This window comes from Nelusetta ayraudi, unplaced genomic scaffold (assembly GCF_046127955.1).
Source record: "Nelusetta ayraudi isolate G7.1 ecotype Tasmania unplaced genomic scaffold, CSIRO-AGI_Nayr_v1 ptg000160l, whole genome shotgun sequence".
In the NCBI taxonomy this organism is placed as follows: domain Eukaryota; kingdom Metazoa; phylum Chordata; class Actinopteri; order Tetraodontiformes; family Monacanthidae; genus Nelusetta; species Nelusetta ayraudi.
The window spans coordinates 603,617-623,107 of NW_027466210.1; the positions used below are offsets into that span (position 1 = coordinate 603,617).

A 19,491-nucleotide genomic window follows, 5' to 3' on the forward strand; every position below is an offset into this window, starting at 1 on the left:
GCAGCATTTTATAAATGGCCGTTACAGTAGTAGTAGGATTCTAGTCTCACTATTCACCTGTAAGGTTTGTTAGTAGCGCAGCCAAGTAGCAACGTAGTCCAGTGAATTTGTTTGTGTTTGTACGAGCTCAGGACAAAGCGTGTGTGTATGTGTGTGTGTGAGAGAGAGAGAGAGAGAGTGTGTGTGTGAAAGAGGGAGACCGAGAGAGAGAGAGGGGGGGGGATTAACTCTATATTAAGACAAATGACATGAGAGCTTTGCCACAGTGCGGCCAAAGCAAAGTTTCTACCTCGCCCCCTGCTGGCCGGCTCGAATGTGGGTCAGGACACAAGTCCCGTCCCGTCCCATCCCGTCCCATCCACTTAATTACATGAACGTGGGATTAAAATGACAAATGACAGCCACCAGATTAGGAGGGATGCTGCGTCCGGCGGGGCCGACGCCCCCCGATGACGTCCGACTTTGCGTCCGGGACATTTTGACTTTCCGCCGCGTCCAGCCAACGGAAGCGACGTCGGCGCCGTCCGCTTTCATTCATGTCAGCGGCGTGCGGACGTCATACACCCTTTCCCCGTCCGCCGCCACCCGAGGGTCTTCAGCTGCACGCCGGCCCGCTGCTCGCACCTAGCAACCTCACACACGCTCGTGACGCCGGGGTCAGCGAGTCTCTCTCAGGCAAAGTGGGCGGGGGGGGGACGACGTTCAGATTTCATTTGTTCTGACTGACTAAACGAGCCGGGATGGATGGGAACGGATTCTGTCAGCTGCTGGAGTGTACAGTAAAGTGGAAATCAAACCCCAGCTCGCCCCAATGCTAAATTTAAACCTGCCATCTTGGTCGGCAGCGCACATCTCATGTTCCAACAGAGAAGCACTTAGGACGTGGGCGGAGCTGGGATTTCGGCAGCATTGTGATGTCGTCAGGCTTTTTTTTTTTTTTTTTTTTCCCTCTTCCCTCACTCACTCACTCTCTCTCTCCTTCCCTCTCTCCTCTTCTGCTGGAGGGAATCCATTAAGGGCATTTGGTGAACAGCGCAGCACTTTTGTTGTTTGGCTGACATCAGTGGGGAACTCGCAGAATTCACTGATCCGCAGCGGGTCGGAAGGGCCCGACTGAGGCGTTAACGTTCTGCGGGGAAAGGTGACAGATCTTTGTCGACAGCGAGCGTGCCCCCCCTCCACCCCCCCCCCCCCAAAAAAAACGGGTGAATTTGTGACGGAGTTACTTTGCCACTTTAGTTTGAAATCAGGCTGTGAAAAGTTTTTCCGAAACTGCGATGGAGTTCAAAGAAATGTGCCACTTTAAAGGTCCCGCAAGATGCAAAATTCATTGAGCGCGTCTCGAGTTGGGAGGCAAACTCCACGAAAAAGGAAGAAAGTTTGTCGTTTACATCTGCCTCGCCATTTTTGGAATCCGCAAGTTGTAACCTGCAATTCTGGCATGCGCGGTGTTTGTGACGTCACAAAGGGCAGCGCTGCCAATCCCAGGTTAGTGACAACACCAGCGGGTTGGCGTTGGTTCCGCCCTCCCGAGACAGGAAATATAAATGTGAGGATGGATCGCATGTCAGTCCTTTTAAATGCCAGTAAATTGAAAAATTAGATGCAGCTACATTCATTGTGCCTCAGCATTCCGAATTTACTGATTAATGTCGCACACTTAAAACCACAGAGAGTGGAGACCGGAGTAGAGTGCCTTTCAAGTAGAAGAAAATAACTGCGAGTCCTGAAAGAGACGTTCACACTCAAACAGTGACGCCGGGCTTTGAGAGGCGACCCGGCTTCTGTGTCGCAGGACAACCACAAAGGAAGCTCACGCCACCGACCGCATGACTTCAGAGAGGTGTGTTTGGCTTGAACCTGACCCCGACGTGAGCAAAGCCCCTTGTTATCTTTCTGTGAGTGTGTGTGTGTGTGTGTGTGTGTGTGTGTGTACGTACAGTGGGCATATGGTGCAGTTCACTGAAACTCATAAATCATCCTCATGCGCTCACTGACCTCCTGGGGATGTGACGACTTGCGTTCCAGGAGGCGCCATGAGCACACAATGAGACACACACACGCACACACACATGCACAGATATAGAGCTTCTCTCTCTCTCTCTCTCTTTTTTTTTTTTTTTTTTTTAGCTTCCAGTGTGGGCGAAGCTCCTGTGAAATCAACAACTAGATTAGATGACGACGTTTGTTTTCTGGGATAATCTGATCGCTAATCTCTGCCGCCGTCTCAGACTAATTAGCATTCCACGGTTCATTCAGCGCTTGTTTGTTATTCAGAAGGATACAAGCGGCCCCGCGTGTAAAAAGAGGAGACAGTCGCTGTCGCGCTGCTACGTTGTGGAGGGTCTTTTTTTTTTTTTTCAGGACAGGACTCCCTGCCAGGGAAGCGGATGTACATAGCCACGCTAACGCTAGCGGCTAACGCTGGCGGCTGGACGGCGCAACGTGGCGACTGCACCCCTCGGACACGTCCCTGCCCCAATTAAATGAGTGAGCGTGCTCGGATGGAGGATTAGCGATCTATTGGCAGGGAGGTCTGATCCACAGCGCTGCGTCGCCATTGGTCGGCTGGACAGATGGGCATTAGGTCGAGAGGAGTGGAGAGAGAGAGAGAGGGAGAGAGAGAGCGAGAGAGGTCAGAGTGACCAAATCCTGAAGGCCAGGCGTCCTTGTGCCAGGCACGGTGACCTGGCGCAACCCCGTCTTTCCATTCAGCTCGCAGGCGGCACATGGAAAAGTTGCACACTCTCTCTCAAAAAAAAAAAAAAACTCTTCCCCCTCCCATCCTAAAAAACCTTACATGGGTTTTGTATTTTTTTTTTCTTCATTTTTCGAAGCCTCAGACCGGCAGATTGGATCATGTCTGGGAAATCGGGCCACATATTAATAACATCCATTCAACATCACTCGCTGCGCCGCAATTAAGTGTTCCAAAAAAAGGGGGAAAAAAGGCGCTAACTGGCCCTGAATCGCAGTGGCTTCATTAGCGACGAGCTAAATCGATGTCTAGCACTCTGGTAATACATGATGAGAATGCTCCGGACGACCGACGGTATTAAAACGTGATTGTTATCACTGGTGCGGCCACATTAGCGCAAGTGACAAACGATCTCATTACATGCAAATGCAGAGAGGAGCTTCTGAAAATTGTGTCCGAGCGGGACGTAGCCATGAACCAGTACCGGGTGCTTGCTGAGCCGCGCGCGCGCGTGTGTGTGTGTGTGTGTGTGTGTGTGTGTGTGTGTGTGTGTGTGTGTGTGTGTGTGTGTGTGTGTGTCCTGCTAGTTCATCTGCATAGTGAGGCAGATGTCACAGCATTACGTAATGATGCAGCTTAAATGCATTTGCACGGTCTGATGTTAAACAGCTGAAAATAAGCAACACACACACACACACACACACACACACACACGCACACACACACACACACGCACACACACACACACCTCACGCTGGCTACTCTTCCGTTACCTTTTTTTTTTTTTTTTTTTTTCCCCCGTCTTCTCTTTCTTCCCCCTCCCCACACAGAGTCCAACGCGTCCCGCGGCTCTGTTCACGGAGCTGGAAACTCTCACTTCCACTCTGTAAACCGTCATCACTTTGATCTGAGCGAAGGTAGGCGCCGCAAACTGGCTAGAATAGAAAAGAGGCTCATAGAGCGTAGCGTCGCGCACAGAGGGACGATGATGGCTAAAAAAAAAAAAACACGTAACACGTCGTCCCTGATGCCGGGGGACCTTATGGTGAGCCGGCGGAACCTAAATCCCACTGCTCGTGTTAGATTGAACCCGGCCAGATCACCGCCCCCGCTGCTGACAATCACAGCCTGCCTTATTAGAAATGTTGACGCAGGAGGTGGACGAGCCTCTGATATGTAAGCGGCCTCAGACTGCTGCCACTGTTGTGCAACGAGCGCTGCTGCTGGAGTCGGAGGGGAAGAGTGCTGCAGCAGCGCCGTCCCGGTACTCTCCCTCATTAGCGAAACCCAATGAAAAATAAAATGGCCGAGCCATTTTTCTTTTCTTTTTTTTTTTTTTTAACTCGCATGTGTGAAAGAGCGGGATCACCAACGGGGGGCAATTCCGTCCCACCAGCCATATTAACAGCTGCGACAAAACAAAACAATGGTCAGGCCTTTAACAGCCACTGTGTTGTGCCTTGAAAAAGACGGAGAGAGAGAGAGAAAAAGAGAGAGAGAGAGAGAAAAAAAGAGAGAGAGAGAGAGCGAGACCGACCTCTTCAGTACTCAAAGGGTTGTGGAGCAGCTTTAGAGTTTAGCCTGTCTCAGCAGTGTGAAGTCACACTTTCATTGTGCGTTCTCACTTCTGTCTGCCTGTGCGCGAGTGTGTGTGTCTCACACGCACACACACAGACGCACACATAGAAAAGTAGGAACGCTGGTAGGAACTCTATCTTTGGATAAACAATCTGAGGCAGCAACTCTTATGCTAATGTCTCAGCTCCGCTCGCTGCTCACTTGCGTTTACACTCCCTGGCCCTCTCGCAAATCTTCCGGTAGCCAAAAAAAAAAAAAGAAAAACATGGCTCTGCCTTCGCTCGCTTAAGACCTTTTCAATTTTTTTCCCCACGCGCGCCTTGGTCTGAGACTCAGGCCGGGAACCCCCGAGAGGGACTAGGTGGGAGAGAATCTGACACGTTTCCCCCGTTTCGGCAGAGCTTCTCCCTCCCGCGCCGTCCTCGCCGCTGGAGCAGCCGCGTGGGGGACATTCCCAAACGGCGGAGGGCCTCGCGCATTCGCAAACAGCGCCCAAACATTCCCATCCACCGCACGGCGCCCCGGCTGAGCACCCTCAGCCGGATCAGCACCACCACCACCACCACCACCAGTTAGAGCCGAGAGGGAGTCATGGCGGAGGTAAGGCATACCATGTAGCTCTAGGTGGCAGCAGCGGGAAGTGGGACAGAAAAGACTCCCAGACGAGTGGCTTGCTTTCGGATCTTGTTCAACACGGTCTCGCATGTCAGGGACGCTAATTTGATTCAGAGAGCGGCAGTGAAATCTACTTCATGTGAGGAAGGGATGGACGGAGGGAGGTTCAAACACAGCTCCGGTTGTGCCAAAAATGATTGGTCGGTGGGTTGGTAGTCTACCAAGGATGCCTAGAGCTGGTCTTGCAGTTCTGGGCTAACGTGTGTCACCTAAGTGAAGGGTGACCTTCCTAAGCTGTTTCATTTCCAATGGAAGAACCATTCCAGGAAACACCTGTAACCGGAAACCCAAGCGTTCCACCCTTTTGTGTGTGTGTGTGTGTGTGGTTCAGACCAACTGAAGCGAGCAGCACATGTGAAGGTCCCCCCCCCTCTCCTTTAAGTAATTGGGCCTCCGAGTCCCGTCGCTCCGTCGGCGTGCAGAGAGCAGGAACCCCGAGCGTTCCGGCTGTTGCTTCCCATTTGAGCCGCGGCCGATTGAGATAATAAACGGCGGAATCGTTTCCACCCCGGAGGCAACGCGGGTTTACCCGAGATTAAATGGCTTTAACGCTGCTGCTGGACGACCGGCGTACGAAATCCTGCTACCGCAACCGAGAGCGATTTGGGTTTTTTTGTTTTGTATTTTTCTTTCACTCGTCCCAACGAGCACATGTGCCGCAGCCGTGACAGATGTGTGAGAGGGCCAGAGAGAGAAGGAGAGAGAGAGAGAGAGAGAGAGGGAGAGAGGGTCCGATGGGATGCAGAGTCAGACACGAGTGGGGGCCGAGGCAGGGGCTACTTTGATGAGATGTAACGATGGCATGATGCCAGCGGTGTGAAATGGTCGGCGGCGCTGTGAGAACGGCTTCGAGCATCCCATCTCACCGGAGCCCAGGGGAGTGAGGGAGGGAGTGGGGGTGGGGGGGGTGGTTGGAAAGGAGAGAGGGGAGGGGGTAGCGCGTGGGCGGGAGTTAGCCTGAGGGTGGGGGACGCTCCGCAGGGGGGGCAGGATGCTCGCAGGATGGACCCTAGCCCAGGACGACTAGATGGAGACATCACATCGCCTCGGGGGTGGGGGGGAGGGGCTGTGCGAGTTGGGGTTAGTGGGAAGTAATGCACAGATGGAGGCATTAAACTCCCAGGCGGCCAGGTGATCCACAGTCCCCCGAGGATGCGCACGGCGTGGTCGCCTCGCGCGATTGGTCGTTTGCGTTCTTCCTTTTTCCGTTTTTCTTTTTATCTCAGGAAGACGTAGACGAAACGATGGAATGGAAACTTGTTATGCCTGAACTGAACTGAACTGAACTGAAAGGCCCAGAGAGCGATGTTCAGGGGGGGTCTTGACAATAAATGTGTGTGATTAGCTGCACTGGCCCACAACTGGCCCAGAACCTTATGACGTTTTAGATCAAGTGGAATTATCGACATTAAGATTGTTGGCAGTATGCTGCCTGACCATTGGGTGGGGCTGTAGAGCTACAGGCGTTCACTTCCCACAGTGACTTATGACTCTGATTAGTAGTGAATTCAAATAAAACCTAATCTAAGCCGCCTGTGTTTGGAGATTTTACCCTGGGAATTTGGAATTCTCCTGATGGATGACGCGCCGCGTCAACCTAAAAGCAGGAAGTTGGGATTTTGAGTGGTGAAAAACAGAGCGAGTCGGAAAATCTGAAATTTCATCAGCAAGCTGAGCACTTTGCTCCCGCTGCTCCTCCTCAAGTGACAGCCGCGGACATGACACCAGTTTCGCGGTTACATCATTTTATTTCTTTTTTTTTTTTTAAATGAGTTACATCATGTGACCGCACCATTGAGTTGCTGCAGTTTCAAGGCCACTTAGATCCAGACTGCTGCATCCAAATAAATCACCAGTTTCACAGATTCCACTTAAAAAGTGCAACCGCTCAAAATTCCCCCCACGACAAATGAGAATTTTAAAAATATATATATATATTTAGCTTCAGTATTCAATAGATTCGGACGGAACAGAAAAAAAAAAGAAGGGTTTGGGGGTTAGGTTAGGGTTTGAGAACTTGATGACACCCAGATAAACGTCGGTGTAAATCATTTATTTCACAGCCAGAGTGAAAATGTTTCTCCAGCCTCTCTGCCTCCTGCAGCTTATTCCCAAGGCTGGGGGGGGGGGGGGGGGGGAGGCGGCTGACGGGGCAATCCACTAGCTGACAGAGAGCAGAGAAAAAACAAGGCCTTGGGAGGAAAAAATATCTAGAAAAAAAAATATGGGGGGGCTGAAGAGACACTCAGGTGCTATCAGTAATCTTGACTTCCTGCCAAGTCGGTTCAATTCCAAAGTTCCCACTGCCGACTGCTGATGGGGAGGAGCGGGTGGAACTCCTCGCCGAGTCTCTCGTGTTTGATCCTGCCGATTGTGGCTTTGCAGCTACTCACGAGTCCGACCGCCACCAGACCCACGGAACAGGTGTTTCGCCCGGGCACGGGGAGGGAAGGACGGAGGCGGAGCAGCTGAGAGGAAGTGCAGAGCCAGGTATTTTTAGTGTTTGGCATTCTGCTAGACTTAGACGCTGTAGCTCTGCGTTCGTCGGCTGTGCGTTTGTGGCGGGATTCATTATCTGGAATCGGATGTGGCAGCGCGTGCAGCGCACGCAGCGAGTAGCGGCGGCGGGAAACGGCTGAAAGGCGGGGAGACGTACGTTTAAATTTATCTCCTCGCCGGCATCGAGGCCTGTCAGTCAACATGGGCGGAACAGCTAAATCACAGCTTCTGGTGGCCGGCGGCAGCAGAGGGATGAACGACGCGCAGGAACGAGAGCCAGCGGCTAGAGAGCAAATATAATTCATGATTGTTGTCGTTGTTGTTTGCCGGCGGTTCTGACGGCTCGGTTTCCCTGAACGACTTTAATTAAAGGACACGCACGTGACACTCACAGCGGCAAAACCTCGCCCGAGCACGGAGAGGACCGCGAACTGGACAGAAGAAAAAGTGAAGGTATCCCACTCGCAAGTGTTAGCTTAGAAGTTAGGTTGCAGCTTCTTGGGGGTTTTTTTTTTCACAAATAATTTTGAAATATGCAATGGCGTGTGTGTGTGTGTGTGTGTGTGTGTGTGTGTGTGTCAGTTTCTCACAATTCCGAGGGGCACAGACAGGAAGGTCATGGCCACATCTCCTCGTGGAAGCATGAAGAGGAAGAGAAGGAGAAGGAGAGTAGTAGAGAAACAGAGCACGCAGGTATAAACCGCGGATGTACTTTTATCTGCTCCGCTACATTTACTACAGTAAATGCAAATTTTACACACCGGAGCGCAGCCGTGTAAATAAAAGCAACAACCCAAAGTCGCGGGAGACGCGGCAGAAACGTCTCTGGATTTGTTTGGCATGAGAAAAAAGCAAAAAAAAAAAAAAAAAACCAACAGCAACGGTGATGTTTCAGTTTTCCACGAGCAGCCGGAGGAATCCTCACACGAGATTCGCGGCCACAAAACCTCAACTGAGCGCAGGGAAGACGGAGGCGGGAAGGAGGAGGAGAGGAACACTCAAGTGAAAGGTATCACTTTAATGTCAGGCGGAGCCTTTTCCCACATTTACACAGTGTGGTACTTTACTTGTGGGGAACATCATTCCTGCTAACGCTGAAGCTTGACAGGCAGCAGGGAAACAAAAAAAAATCGAAGTACCAAATCTCTAAGTTTTGTTGTTTTTTTGAATAAATTATACACTCCTCTGCAGCGCACGGCACGTCTCAGGGACACGGCCATGAAACTTCTTCCGAGGAGAGGCTGGATCACTGTACGTACGGTGTAGCGCAGCAGCTAGCTGTAGCGAAGCCTCCTGTTCTAAATGTAGCAAACTATAGCTCACGTAGTTAACTGTAGCTGAATGTAGCTCACTGTGGCTATCCGTAGCCCACTGTAGCTAGCTGCAGCAAACTCTAGCCTCCTGTTGTCAGTGTAGGAAACTAGCTCACTGTGGCTATCTGTAGCTCACTGAAGCTAACTGTAGCTAACTGCAGCTCCCCTCATTTCAGTTTGACCCTACATCATGTCCAGCACAGCTAACCAATTTAACATTTTCTGGGTGGTACTTCACTTTAAAAAAAAAAAAAAAAAAAAAAATCTATACATATTCTGTGTGTCAGTTTCCCACATTTCTGAGATTTATATACATGACAACCACGGTCATGCAACAACAACTTCATCCGAGCACAATGACAAGCACGAGGAGGTGCACGAAGGTACACTCAGAGCTGCTGCTAAACTGGAAGAAAATAACCGTTACAAGGCTTAAAATTTACAATTTAATTCTTCCCCTATTTTGTAGAGGACAACCTTCATGAGAGTCATGGCCATAAAACCACAACCTCATCTGGGCATGAACACAAAAGGGAGGAGGAGGGTGAGGCCTCATGTAAAGAGTCTACTATTATTTGTAGATTCGACGTAGACGTTATGTAGATGTAGACTTTGAATTACTTTTGAGTGAGTAAAATCCAAAAGGGCTTTTTTTTTTTTTGCCTTGTGTTTTATTCACATTTGACCCGTTTTAGTTCCACATCTGTCTGTGGAACATGGACACGGGATGCATGGGACAGCGGTCACATCTGGGCATGAGCACAAAAGGGAAGAGGAGGGTGAGGCCACATCATCTGAAGATTAGAAGTAGAGGTAGACGTAGGTTGTAAATGCTTGTTCAGTAAACTCTAATAAAAGTTTTTTACTGACTGTCTTATTCAAATTTGCCCCTTTTTTAGTCCCACATAAGTCTGTGGAACATGGACACGGGATGCATGGGACAGCGGTCTCATCTGGGCATGAGCACAAAAGGGAAGAGGAGGGTGAGGCCACATTATCTGAGGATTAGAAGTAGAGGTAGACGTAGGTTTTAAATGCTTGTTAAGTAAAATCTAATTTAAGTTTTTTGCTCACTGTTTTATTCAAATTTGTCCCATTTTAGCCCCACATAAGTCTGTGGAACATGGACATGGGCTGCATGGGGCAGCGGTCTCATCTGGGCATGAACACAAGAGGGAAGAGGGTGAGGCTGCATTATCTGTAGAGTAGACGTAGAGGTAGATGTCAGTTTTAATAGTTTGTTTAATAAAATCTAATAGAATTTTTTTTTTTTTACTTGCTGTTTTAATCATATTTGGACCATTTTAGTCCCACATAAGTCTGTGGAACATGGACATGGGCTGCATGGGGCAGCAGTCTCATCTGGGCATGAGCACAAGAGGGAAGAGGGTGAGGCCAAATTATCTATAGATTAGACATAGAGGTAGATGTAGGTTGTAAATGCTTGTCTAGTGAAATCTAACAGAAGTTTTTTACTTGTTTTAATCACATTTGCCCCATTTTAGTCCCACATAAGTCTGTGGAACACGGACATGGGACCCATGGGACGGCAGCCTCATCTGGGCATGAGCACAAAAGGGAAGAGGGTGAGGCTGCATTATCTGTAGAACAGATGTAGAGGTAGACGTAGGTTTTAATTGCTTGTTTAGTAAAATCCAATAGAAGTTTTTTACTTGCTGTTTTAATCACATTTGCCCCCATTTTAGTCCCACATAAGTCTGTGGAACACGGACACGGGACCCATGGGACGGCAACCTCATCTGGGCATGAGCACAGTTGGAAACAGGGCAGTGAAGGTATAGACAGTGGATCCCCACGTGTGGAAAAGTAAAAGCAGGGAAAAAACACCATCATTTGAAATAAGAGTGTTTGGAGACAAAGTTGACGTGTAATCAGTCAAATTTTCCGTCTCGTTTGCAATGCCTTAGCCCAGCATAAGTCTGTGGATCATGGGCATGAGACACATGGACACAGCACAACGGTCTCAGCTGGGCACGGACACAGGGTGGAGGACGGCAAAGGTATTTATCCCAGTGGTCACCACGAGTTGTTTAGAAACTTGTGATGAAGGAAAAGGATAAACTTAAACAATAAAAACAATGTTTTCATTTTTTTTCTTTCTGGTGTAATGACATTTTGTGATCTCCTAGTCCTGCAGAGGTCTGTGGACCATGGACACGAGGAGGTACACGGTCACAGTAAAACAGACTCATCCGGGCATGGGCACAAAAGAGAGAAAGAGGAGAGTGAAGGTACATTTACAGCAGAGAGTAGTGGTAGCGGTAGTAACACCTGGTTGCGTTGGACGTAGCGGGGCAAGTCGAGTACGATGGAAGAGCGAAAAACTTTTTTTTTTTAATTTCTTTTTGCAATTACGAGTTCTTTGACATTTGAAGCCAAATTTATTCCACTTCAACGTTACAGCATCACACGAGTCTGTGGGACACGGTCATGAGTTGCATGGCCATGGAACGGCAACTTCAGATCATCATCACAGAAAAGAGGAGAAGGACATGGGTAATTCCTGGGAGTGGTGGTTGTGGCTGTGGTAGATCAGTAGTGTAGACAGGAGCATGTGAAAATGTGCGATGATGTGCTGAAATGCACTACAGTAGTTGAAATGGAATTCATTCTTCTTCTTTTTTTTTTTTACAACACAATTGTAATATTTCAGTCTCACATAACTCTGAAGAACACGGACATGATGCGCACGGTCCCAAAACCTCAACCTCTTCTGAGCACAGCTGGAAAAAGGAAGAGTACGAGGAAGGTAACGCAAAGCCAGGGCTCGGCCACTGTTTAGCGGAGGACGAGTTTTGCCAACTGACGCCTTTGGCGATAAAAGGGACGCGTCGGCGTTTGACAATGGCGTCTGTGCTTTGACAGTCATCCGCATGGTTGACGAGCTGGTGCACGAGACTCACGGGCACGGCGTTTCGTCCAGGCACGGAGAGGAGAAGGAGTCGGGAGCTGCAGGTATCCGCCGTGAGGGTTGGCGCTTGGCGTCTGGCTGGGGAAGATGTGGTGTCAGCCAGTGAGATCAAAATCTGCCGGTGTTTCATTGAAAAATCTGGTCTTTCAGTCTCCCACAAATCTGAGGGGCACGAACATGGACACGGACACGAACATGGCCATGGACACGGACATGGTCATGGTCATGGTCATGATGTTCATGGCCACAGCACAACTGCATCAGGCCATGGAGAGACAAAGGAAGCTCAGCATGAAGGTATAAAAGGAGGAAAATATGGCCATAATTTGTTTTGCTCCCGAGAAAAAAAACTAGATTTGTAGGTAGCGAAAAAAAAAAAAAGGCAAAAGACTACGTATTGACTATAGTTGCTTCCTCGTCATTTACAAATATATATATTGCTTACATCCCTCGTAGAGGTAAAAATAGATGAGACCGAAAGCCACGACTAGGACGAGGAGAGTAAAGCGAATGTGAATGTGACAGCGCAGCAGTTAATGGGGCTAAACCTCCAGCGAAGATGCACAGCTCATAAAAGCGGGAGAAGAAACGCGTCTCCTGAGCGACATCAAAATAACGAATTCAATCTGGTGAGAGGCCCTTTGCTTTTTTTTTTTGCTTTCAGTCTCCCACAATCCACACAAACAAGCGCACGAGACTCACGGCCACGGAGGCTCAGCCGGGCACGGGGATGGCAGGAAGGAGGATAGAGCGTTTGAAAGAACGGGTACCGTGTGTTTTCTCGCACTTCAGAAGCCGTAAAAAAACAAAACAAAAAAAACTCTGTAATCCCGCTTCCTCGCGTCACGTCGATATCTGTGATTTTGCCAGTTCACCACCATTCAGGGGGACATGAGCGTCAGACGCATGCTCACGAAAAGCCATCGAGCTCATCTGAGCACGGGCAGAGAAGGAACGAGGGCGAGCATCAAGGTATATCGCCCCCTGGCTTCTTGGAGTTGTTCTTGTTAGAGTAGAGCCAAACAAAAGTATCCGTAAGTTTCAATAATCAATACCAGCAGCCCCAGTACATAGTGCACAGTGAACATGAAAAGCCTGGTGCTTTATTGACATTTGTCCTGTTTTAGTCCCACATAAACCTGTGGAACATGGACACGGGATGCATGGGACAGCGGTCTCATCTGGGCATGAGCACAAAAGGGAAGAGGACGGTGAGGTCGCATTACCTGCAGAGTAGAAGTAGAGGTAGACGTAGCAAGCAAACACCAACGTCTTCACTGAGCATGTTGGTGGATATTGTGGATGTTTCAGCCTTGCACCAATCTGGGCGACACCCCCACGGGGCTCATGGGCACAAAACAGGAGCCTCGCCTGGGCACGGAGAAGAAGAGCATCCGGGAGGAAGAGGTACCCGAGACTGTCCTGTTCCTGTAGATCCACTGATCCACGCTGCAGTGTACACGTGTAGAGTAGCCTGATAGCGTTCTGGTAGAATCATGGCGCATTTAAATATGTTAACGTCCCATCTCATCACGCAACGCTCAGAGAAAACTTTTCCAAAAATCTTTGTTCTGCCTCAAAAAAAGACCCTCGCAGTCAATAACGAAGTGTTAAACACGGGGAAGGATCCATATCAGCAAAATGTTTCTCACACTTGAGCAGATGTTTTACTGGGGTCGAATCGGATTGACGGCTTAGTGAAACAGCTCGGGATCGCCTTTGCGGAGGCGTCGATAAAGATTTGGGGAGTTTCTTTGTAGTGCACCACCTCACTGGGAAACCTGAGGGGGAGAGCGGGAGTCACGAGTCGTCTCGGCATGGGAAAGAAGATGAAGACAGAGAGGAGAGTGAGAGGCATAGACGAAAAGGTAAAACTCTGGTGTGGTTCTTCGGTAGCGGGAGTGATTCGTAACTGGTTGCATTGCGTCCTTGATTTCGCTCTTTGCCTCCCCAAAAAATGCTGGGATAGGATCTAGGAACCCCCAAGGTTGCTGCTAATACAATGGGAATGGGATCTGTCGTTATTCTCCAACGATAACAAGAGAAGGGTTGTTTTATCAGACCCTGAGCCAAGGCTTCGGGTCCGAAGAAGCACCAACAACTTCCGTCCAACCAGTTACGAAATACGACCATAGGTGCAGATTATCCCAGCTCCGCAGAACAGAGGCAGAGCGCTACTTGAAGGTAGAGCCCCGTGGGAAATCCCGCATCCGCCTCTTTAGCACCGCTAGCTCGTAGTCACCTAGAGGCTGGTCGGCTGCTGCTGCTGATCGAGAGACAAATCTTACACCGCGGCTCCTTCATCCCTTCAAGGGCTCCTGCAACTCTTGATCTCAGGAGAGCCTCAGGCCAGACAGTTGTTTGGGATCATATATGACGATTTCAAAGGTAAGACACCAACGGCGGAGTCACGGAAAGTTTGACGGAGACCCAGGAATGTGTCTCCTCTCTCTCTCTCAGGTTTACATCTCTTCACGTTTTTTAAGATCTTGTGTTTTGTTTGTTATTTTACAAGTCAGAACCTGTGGAAAAACTCCCTCCACTGCATGTTCTATTGTCTTCACACTGTTCACTCCCCCCCCCACCCCCCCACCGCCGCCACCCACCCACCCCCGACTTTCGCATCCGCCCATTCCCCTACGATACCAGTGTGCTTTGTGTACATGATCAAGGTGAGTGTTTTCGCCTTTACGTTGGCACAGGAAACCACCCGGCGAGCGCCTCCAGCGGGCCGCTCTCAAAAGCGAGCGCCGCTAGCGAGCGTATCGACTCCTCTCAGCCTAACAGACTCTTTGAAGCAGGTGGCGCTGCTTCCTTCCTCCCCCCCTCCGCTACCCTCCTCCGCGTGGCTACCCTCCGCCGCCATTAACCATCCCAAATTGATAAACACCAATAAAGCAGCATCTTGACTCGTAACGTTAATCTGCAGCACAATGTCCCATCGCCTCAATAGCGAGTGGAGTAATTGGCCATTTATATTTAATTAGTCAGTTCTCTTTTCCTTTTTTTTTTCTTTCTTTTTTTCCCTTTGCCGCTCGCGTGGTTCCCTCAGTGCTGAGCGAGGCACTTTACGGCGCTCCTCTCCGCCCGGCTTCCTTTAAAAACCAGCCCATTAATATTTCAGACGGTATCACCAACCAAACAATAATAAAATAATAATGTGACGGCTGATTAAACAGCTAAGCCCCCCCCGACTTTTTAATGTGCATTTAAATGTGTATTTGCATAAACATGCCTGATAAATGCCTCTTTAGAGGACAGTGATGCCTTGCAGCGCACCGTTGCAACCAACTTCTAAAGCTTAATAAAACCTTAATTAGGCTGCAGCCGCAGCTGAGTTAATTGTAGCGGGTGGGTGGGGTGGGCCGGGGGAGGGGGAGGGGGCGGCAGGCCCTACACCTCTCGCTGCATCCTCTTGCACGATGCCCGTTTGCGTTGGATTATGCAAAGAGGTCTGACACAATTTTCCCAATTTCTTTGCAATAGTCTCAGGGCATCCACATTTGGAAGGAGTCCCGAGTTTATCATCTGCACAAAAGACGCGGAGTTGGAACCTGCAATCCAGCCCTCGCCGCTGAGTTCATGCATTACAAAGGGAAAATTTAATTAAGAGCTAATTGCGCAGCACTTTCCGAAGGAGGACGGAAGGCTTTTTAAATGAAAAGCAAACAGAGGAGGGGAGGAGAGGCAGCGGAGGTTTCAATGTTCGAGTTAAAGGGAGTCACGGCGACTTAGTGTCAGGTTTAACCACCGTGCACACTGTTTACCGTGAGAGGCTGACGACATTTGGGATGAACACAGTGTCACAGTGACCTGCTTCAACTAATCAAGAGATAAAAATGACGCAGCAGGCTGTTGTTCTCTTACACTGACTTTGCACAATAGTGTGTGTGTGTGTGTGTGTGTGTCAACCTGACAACACTCACCTCAAACTCCCTGAGTTTGTATCTAATAATCTGTGATGAGATTCCCAGACATGATTAACATGCTTGTGCTCAAACGCTTCGACACTTCTTCACAAAACAAAGGTGCACACACACACACACACACACACACACACACACACACACACACACACACACACACACACACACACACACTCAGATGGATTGGTGGAATTCCCATCAGTAATCAGTGCAGCACAGTGAAGCAGACTCAGCAAACCTGTTAGTGCAGGAATGGTCGGGGAGTGGTTTGTCTTTATTGAACCAATATAGAATCTGGGAGGCCGAGTCATAAAACACGCTCGGCGCCATTCGTTTGTTCGCTTCAGTGGAAGAAAAAAAAACGACAACAACAGCAAGACCGACTCTCAGACGCATCCGTTACCAGTCATCTCCAATTTCCCCCTCCGCCGCTCAAGGTTTGACTGAGGAGAGACGGTGTGAACCGCGAGCCCTGAGTCTTTGTCTTTCTTCTCCTTCCAGACTGTGAGTGCTACGGCCACTCCAACCGCTGCAGCTACATCGACTACCTGAACATCGTCACGTGCGTCAGCTGCAAGCACAACACCAGAGGCCAGAACTGCCAACACTGCAGGCTGGGGTACTTCCGCAACGCTTCTGCTGAGCTGGATGACGAGAACGTCTGCATCGGTCAGTACTATGCGAGCAGGTGCGCTGGTGGGAAAACTGGGTCTGTGTGTGACAAGACCGATAGAGTCTCCCCTTTTCATGTGTTTTTTTTTTTTTTTTTTTTTTTTTTTAATAAATAAAAGATTGAATGTATAACCAGCAATTTGCATAACTTAACTGATATCATGTGTTCTAAATGTGCCATCGTTTGACCTCAGACGTTCAGGGGTTGCCAGGTTTTGGATGACCTGCAGAAGTGGCTATCAGGATCTAAGACTTATTCCCACTATTTGTCGCAAATTCAATCAGCACCGACAAAAAAAGGAACAAGACTATATTTAGCATTTGTTCAGAACTTTCTGGGCTAAACAATAAAAAAAAAGGGTAGAAAAAGACGTCCAACGTGATGTCTTTGCTAAAAACGAAAAAAAAAAAAAACTCAAAGTAGAAATCAGCATGTGCAAGCAAATTACAAAACAACTAAGCCAGAAGTGCAGCTCTGATGACGTGGAGCAACCTGCATCAACCTGGCAACCGATAGAAGAGAACGGTGAGGCGAGAGAGAAAAGTTAGTGCGACCCCTAGTGACCGGGAGGTATAAATGTCCACCCATAATGCATGCAGCTTGAGTAGGTGAGTGAAATTACACCACACTGCCAACATGCTCTGACCAGGCCTCAGGATGAAGGTGATGGACTAAAAACCAGCTGAAACTGCTTTAGTTTTGCAGGGCAGGCAGCCTGGCGTTTTTCATATTTTGCAGACAAACGCAACATATGCTCGGCTCTGGGTCAATCAGGGGTTTTCATTTTTTTTGTTCAGAAACCGATGGTGTCTAGAGGGGCCTTAATGCCGCACCGTCTCTTTAATCTACCACTGCTCCAATATGTATAAAAAAGGATTAAACGTCAAACACGGTTCACTTAGTCCAAATGTAAACACACTTAAGCACCCTGGAGGACTCTTCAGTTCAAAGCCGTGCACAAAAAAGAAAAGGAAATTATCAAACTATCAGAAAATCATCTGCAGACCCAGATCTCACATGCCGACGGTCGCTGGGCACGCCGTGCGCTCGCCTCCGTTTTTTCATATCCTCTTTTCAAACTTAATCCGAGGGTCAGATCTTGATAAAAAAAACAAAAAGGTTACTGTAAAACCCTGAAGTTGATTGGATGCGTGTATTGGTGGGCTGGAGTTTGGAAGGTGCTCTCGTCCACTGGGGAGCACATAAGTCCCGGGATTGGAGTCGGCATGAATGAGTTCCCTGTAAGCTCATCTGCGAGTACAATGGCTCAAAGCGAGGGTGAATTTTTTTTTAGAAAACAAGACAAAAAAAAAACAAACTTGTGCTCATTTTGAGGTGGTCTTTGACCAACAACGGTGAAAACACAAATGGGAGACGGATTTGCCAATAACACTGACAGTGGTTTCCCCTGGTTTCCCAATTATCCAAAACCCCGTAGATTACTGGACAACAATCTATTTAGCCCTCTGTTTACAGCCTCCCACAAAAAAAGCTCAGTTTTCGCTTCCTGCCAAGGTTGATGCATTTGTCTTTGTCCTGGAGGTGTCCAAGGTCTTCCAGGGCCAAACCACCGCCTTTCTGAGGGCGTTGTCTCTCACCCGGAAAAAGTGTCAAGTGGCATTTCATCCTTTTTCCAATTTTCCTCATTGCGCCATCTAGCTACCAAAGCGCCGCAGTTCATCCTCCACCAAAACCCCTCATGGAAATGCACATTATTTGCATTTCTTTTTTTTTGTAAGCTCTCTAAAGATCCGGCGTACACGAGGACGGAGGGCAGGCTTCAGATTCAACTCATTCCGCCCGAGGATTATTGCACATTACCACATTGCTGAGTTTGTGTCATCCGGGCTCCTTGTTTGTTTGCCAGTGAGAGACGTGCCTTTGGTTTACACTCAAATTATTTATGAGGGAGGAAAGGGGGGGAAAAAATAAAAATAAAAAAAAACTCCAGCTGAATAACTGACTGATGGATGAAATGCAAATGCGCAGCTGATCTTTTGCCAACGTCGACTGATCCGCTATCAGTCGGCCTGTATATGTTTCTGATAGGCTGACGTGAACTCGGACTCCTTTAATAATGCAGCACAACGAAAACACTTTTTGCATCTCCCTCGTCTGCTCGGAGCACCGAAACATCCCCCACGTTTCGTTTAACCCGTCTTTGAAAGCGGATTTCCGGGCCGATTAAAAGAATTTACATGCCCATTTAGACGGGATTAGTCGCAATCGGGCTTCGGACACTTTTGGGTGTTTTCTGTTTGTTTGTTTGTCTTTTTGTCTTTTGTTCAGAAGGTGACATTTCACTGTGGCGACGGCCCGGCATGTCTACTGATTTCAGGAATCCAATACACGAGTAATTATTTGAAACAATATCCTCCGGAGACGTCGGGACAATTTTCGAGATGCTTGGGAAAATAACGAGACCTGTGGGACCCGGCGGTGACACATAAAAATGCAAACAAGGGAAAAAAAAAAAAAAAAAAAGGGAAAGGGGGGGGGGGGGGTTGGAGGTATTTCATTCCCCAATTCTGATGCAGGCAGCAGATTCACGCGTCAAGTTATTAGAATTTTACACCGAAGAATTTTCGCTAGAGGCAAACAAAATAAGGACTGCAGGCCCATCCTGGATGTTCTCTGTATTATTTAACCCCCCCCCCATCCTCAAATCATTTTTTTTTTCAATTTTTTTTCACTCTCTCTGCTTTCAGAGTGCAACTGCAACCAGATGGGCTCCGTCCACGACCGCTGCAACGCCACGGGTTTCTGCCAGTGCAAGGACGGCGCGGCGGGGGCCAAGTGCGACGACTGTCTGCCGGGCTACTACTGGAAGCAGGGCTGTTACCGTGAGTTCACGCCCACTGATCTTTAAATGAAGGAGGGGGTGTGTGTGGGGGGGGGGGGGAAGGGGGGGGGGGAGACAAATGCTGTAGCCTTTCGGGACCTTTGTGGGCTCACGGTGTCATTTAGCTTGCGCGTCTGCCGCTGGTTGTCTCCGCCCCGGCGGGAATACATCATGTAGCTCATTAGCGACGTCGGCTGGCTCCGCTAACTGATTACACCGTCACTCCTTAACCCCGTTGCATAAAATCACCTTCCTCTGCCATCAACTATCCAGTCAGGGGTCTCGCTCTCAAATAGACCCCCCCCCACCACCACCACCACCCGCCCCGAAGCTATCTCTCAACCTCTGTCTCACA

At 49.0% G+C, this 19,491-nt stretch overlaps 3 protein-coding genes across 4 annotated transcripts in view; 2 read left to right on the forward strand and 1 right to left on the reverse strand.

Annotated features, from left to right (window-relative positions):
* Window positions 1-19,491, forward strand: part of ntng2b (netrin g2b) — a 57,675-nt gene that overhangs the window by 36,957 nt on the left and 1,227 nt on the right. The window contains exons 6-7 of the mRNA XM_076013912.1: window positions 16,123-16,290; window positions 19,003-19,137. Coding sequence (XP_075870027.1) covers window positions 16,123-16,290; window positions 19,003-19,137 — 303 coding nt within the window. The remainder of the gene's footprint in view (window positions 1-16,122; window positions 16,291-19,002; window positions 19,138-19,491) is intronic.
* LOC142880181 (kynurenine--oxoglutarate transaminase 1-like) overlaps window positions 1-19,491 on the reverse strand; it is a 94,059-nt gene that overhangs the window by 15,061 nt on the left and 59,507 nt on the right. The window lies entirely within an intron of this gene.
* On the forward strand, window positions 10,988-14,119 carry LOC142880186 (uncharacterized). Its single transcript, XM_076013918.1, has 5 exons — window positions 10,988-11,992; window positions 12,360-12,461; window positions 12,566-12,667; window positions 12,823-12,906; window positions 13,007-14,119. The coding sequence occupies exons 1-5, from the start codon at window positions 11,783-11,785 to the stop codon at window positions 13,127-13,129; spliced, it is 621 nt and encodes a 206-aa protein (XP_075870033.1). The 5' UTR covers window positions 10,988-11,782; the 3' UTR covers window positions 13,130-14,119.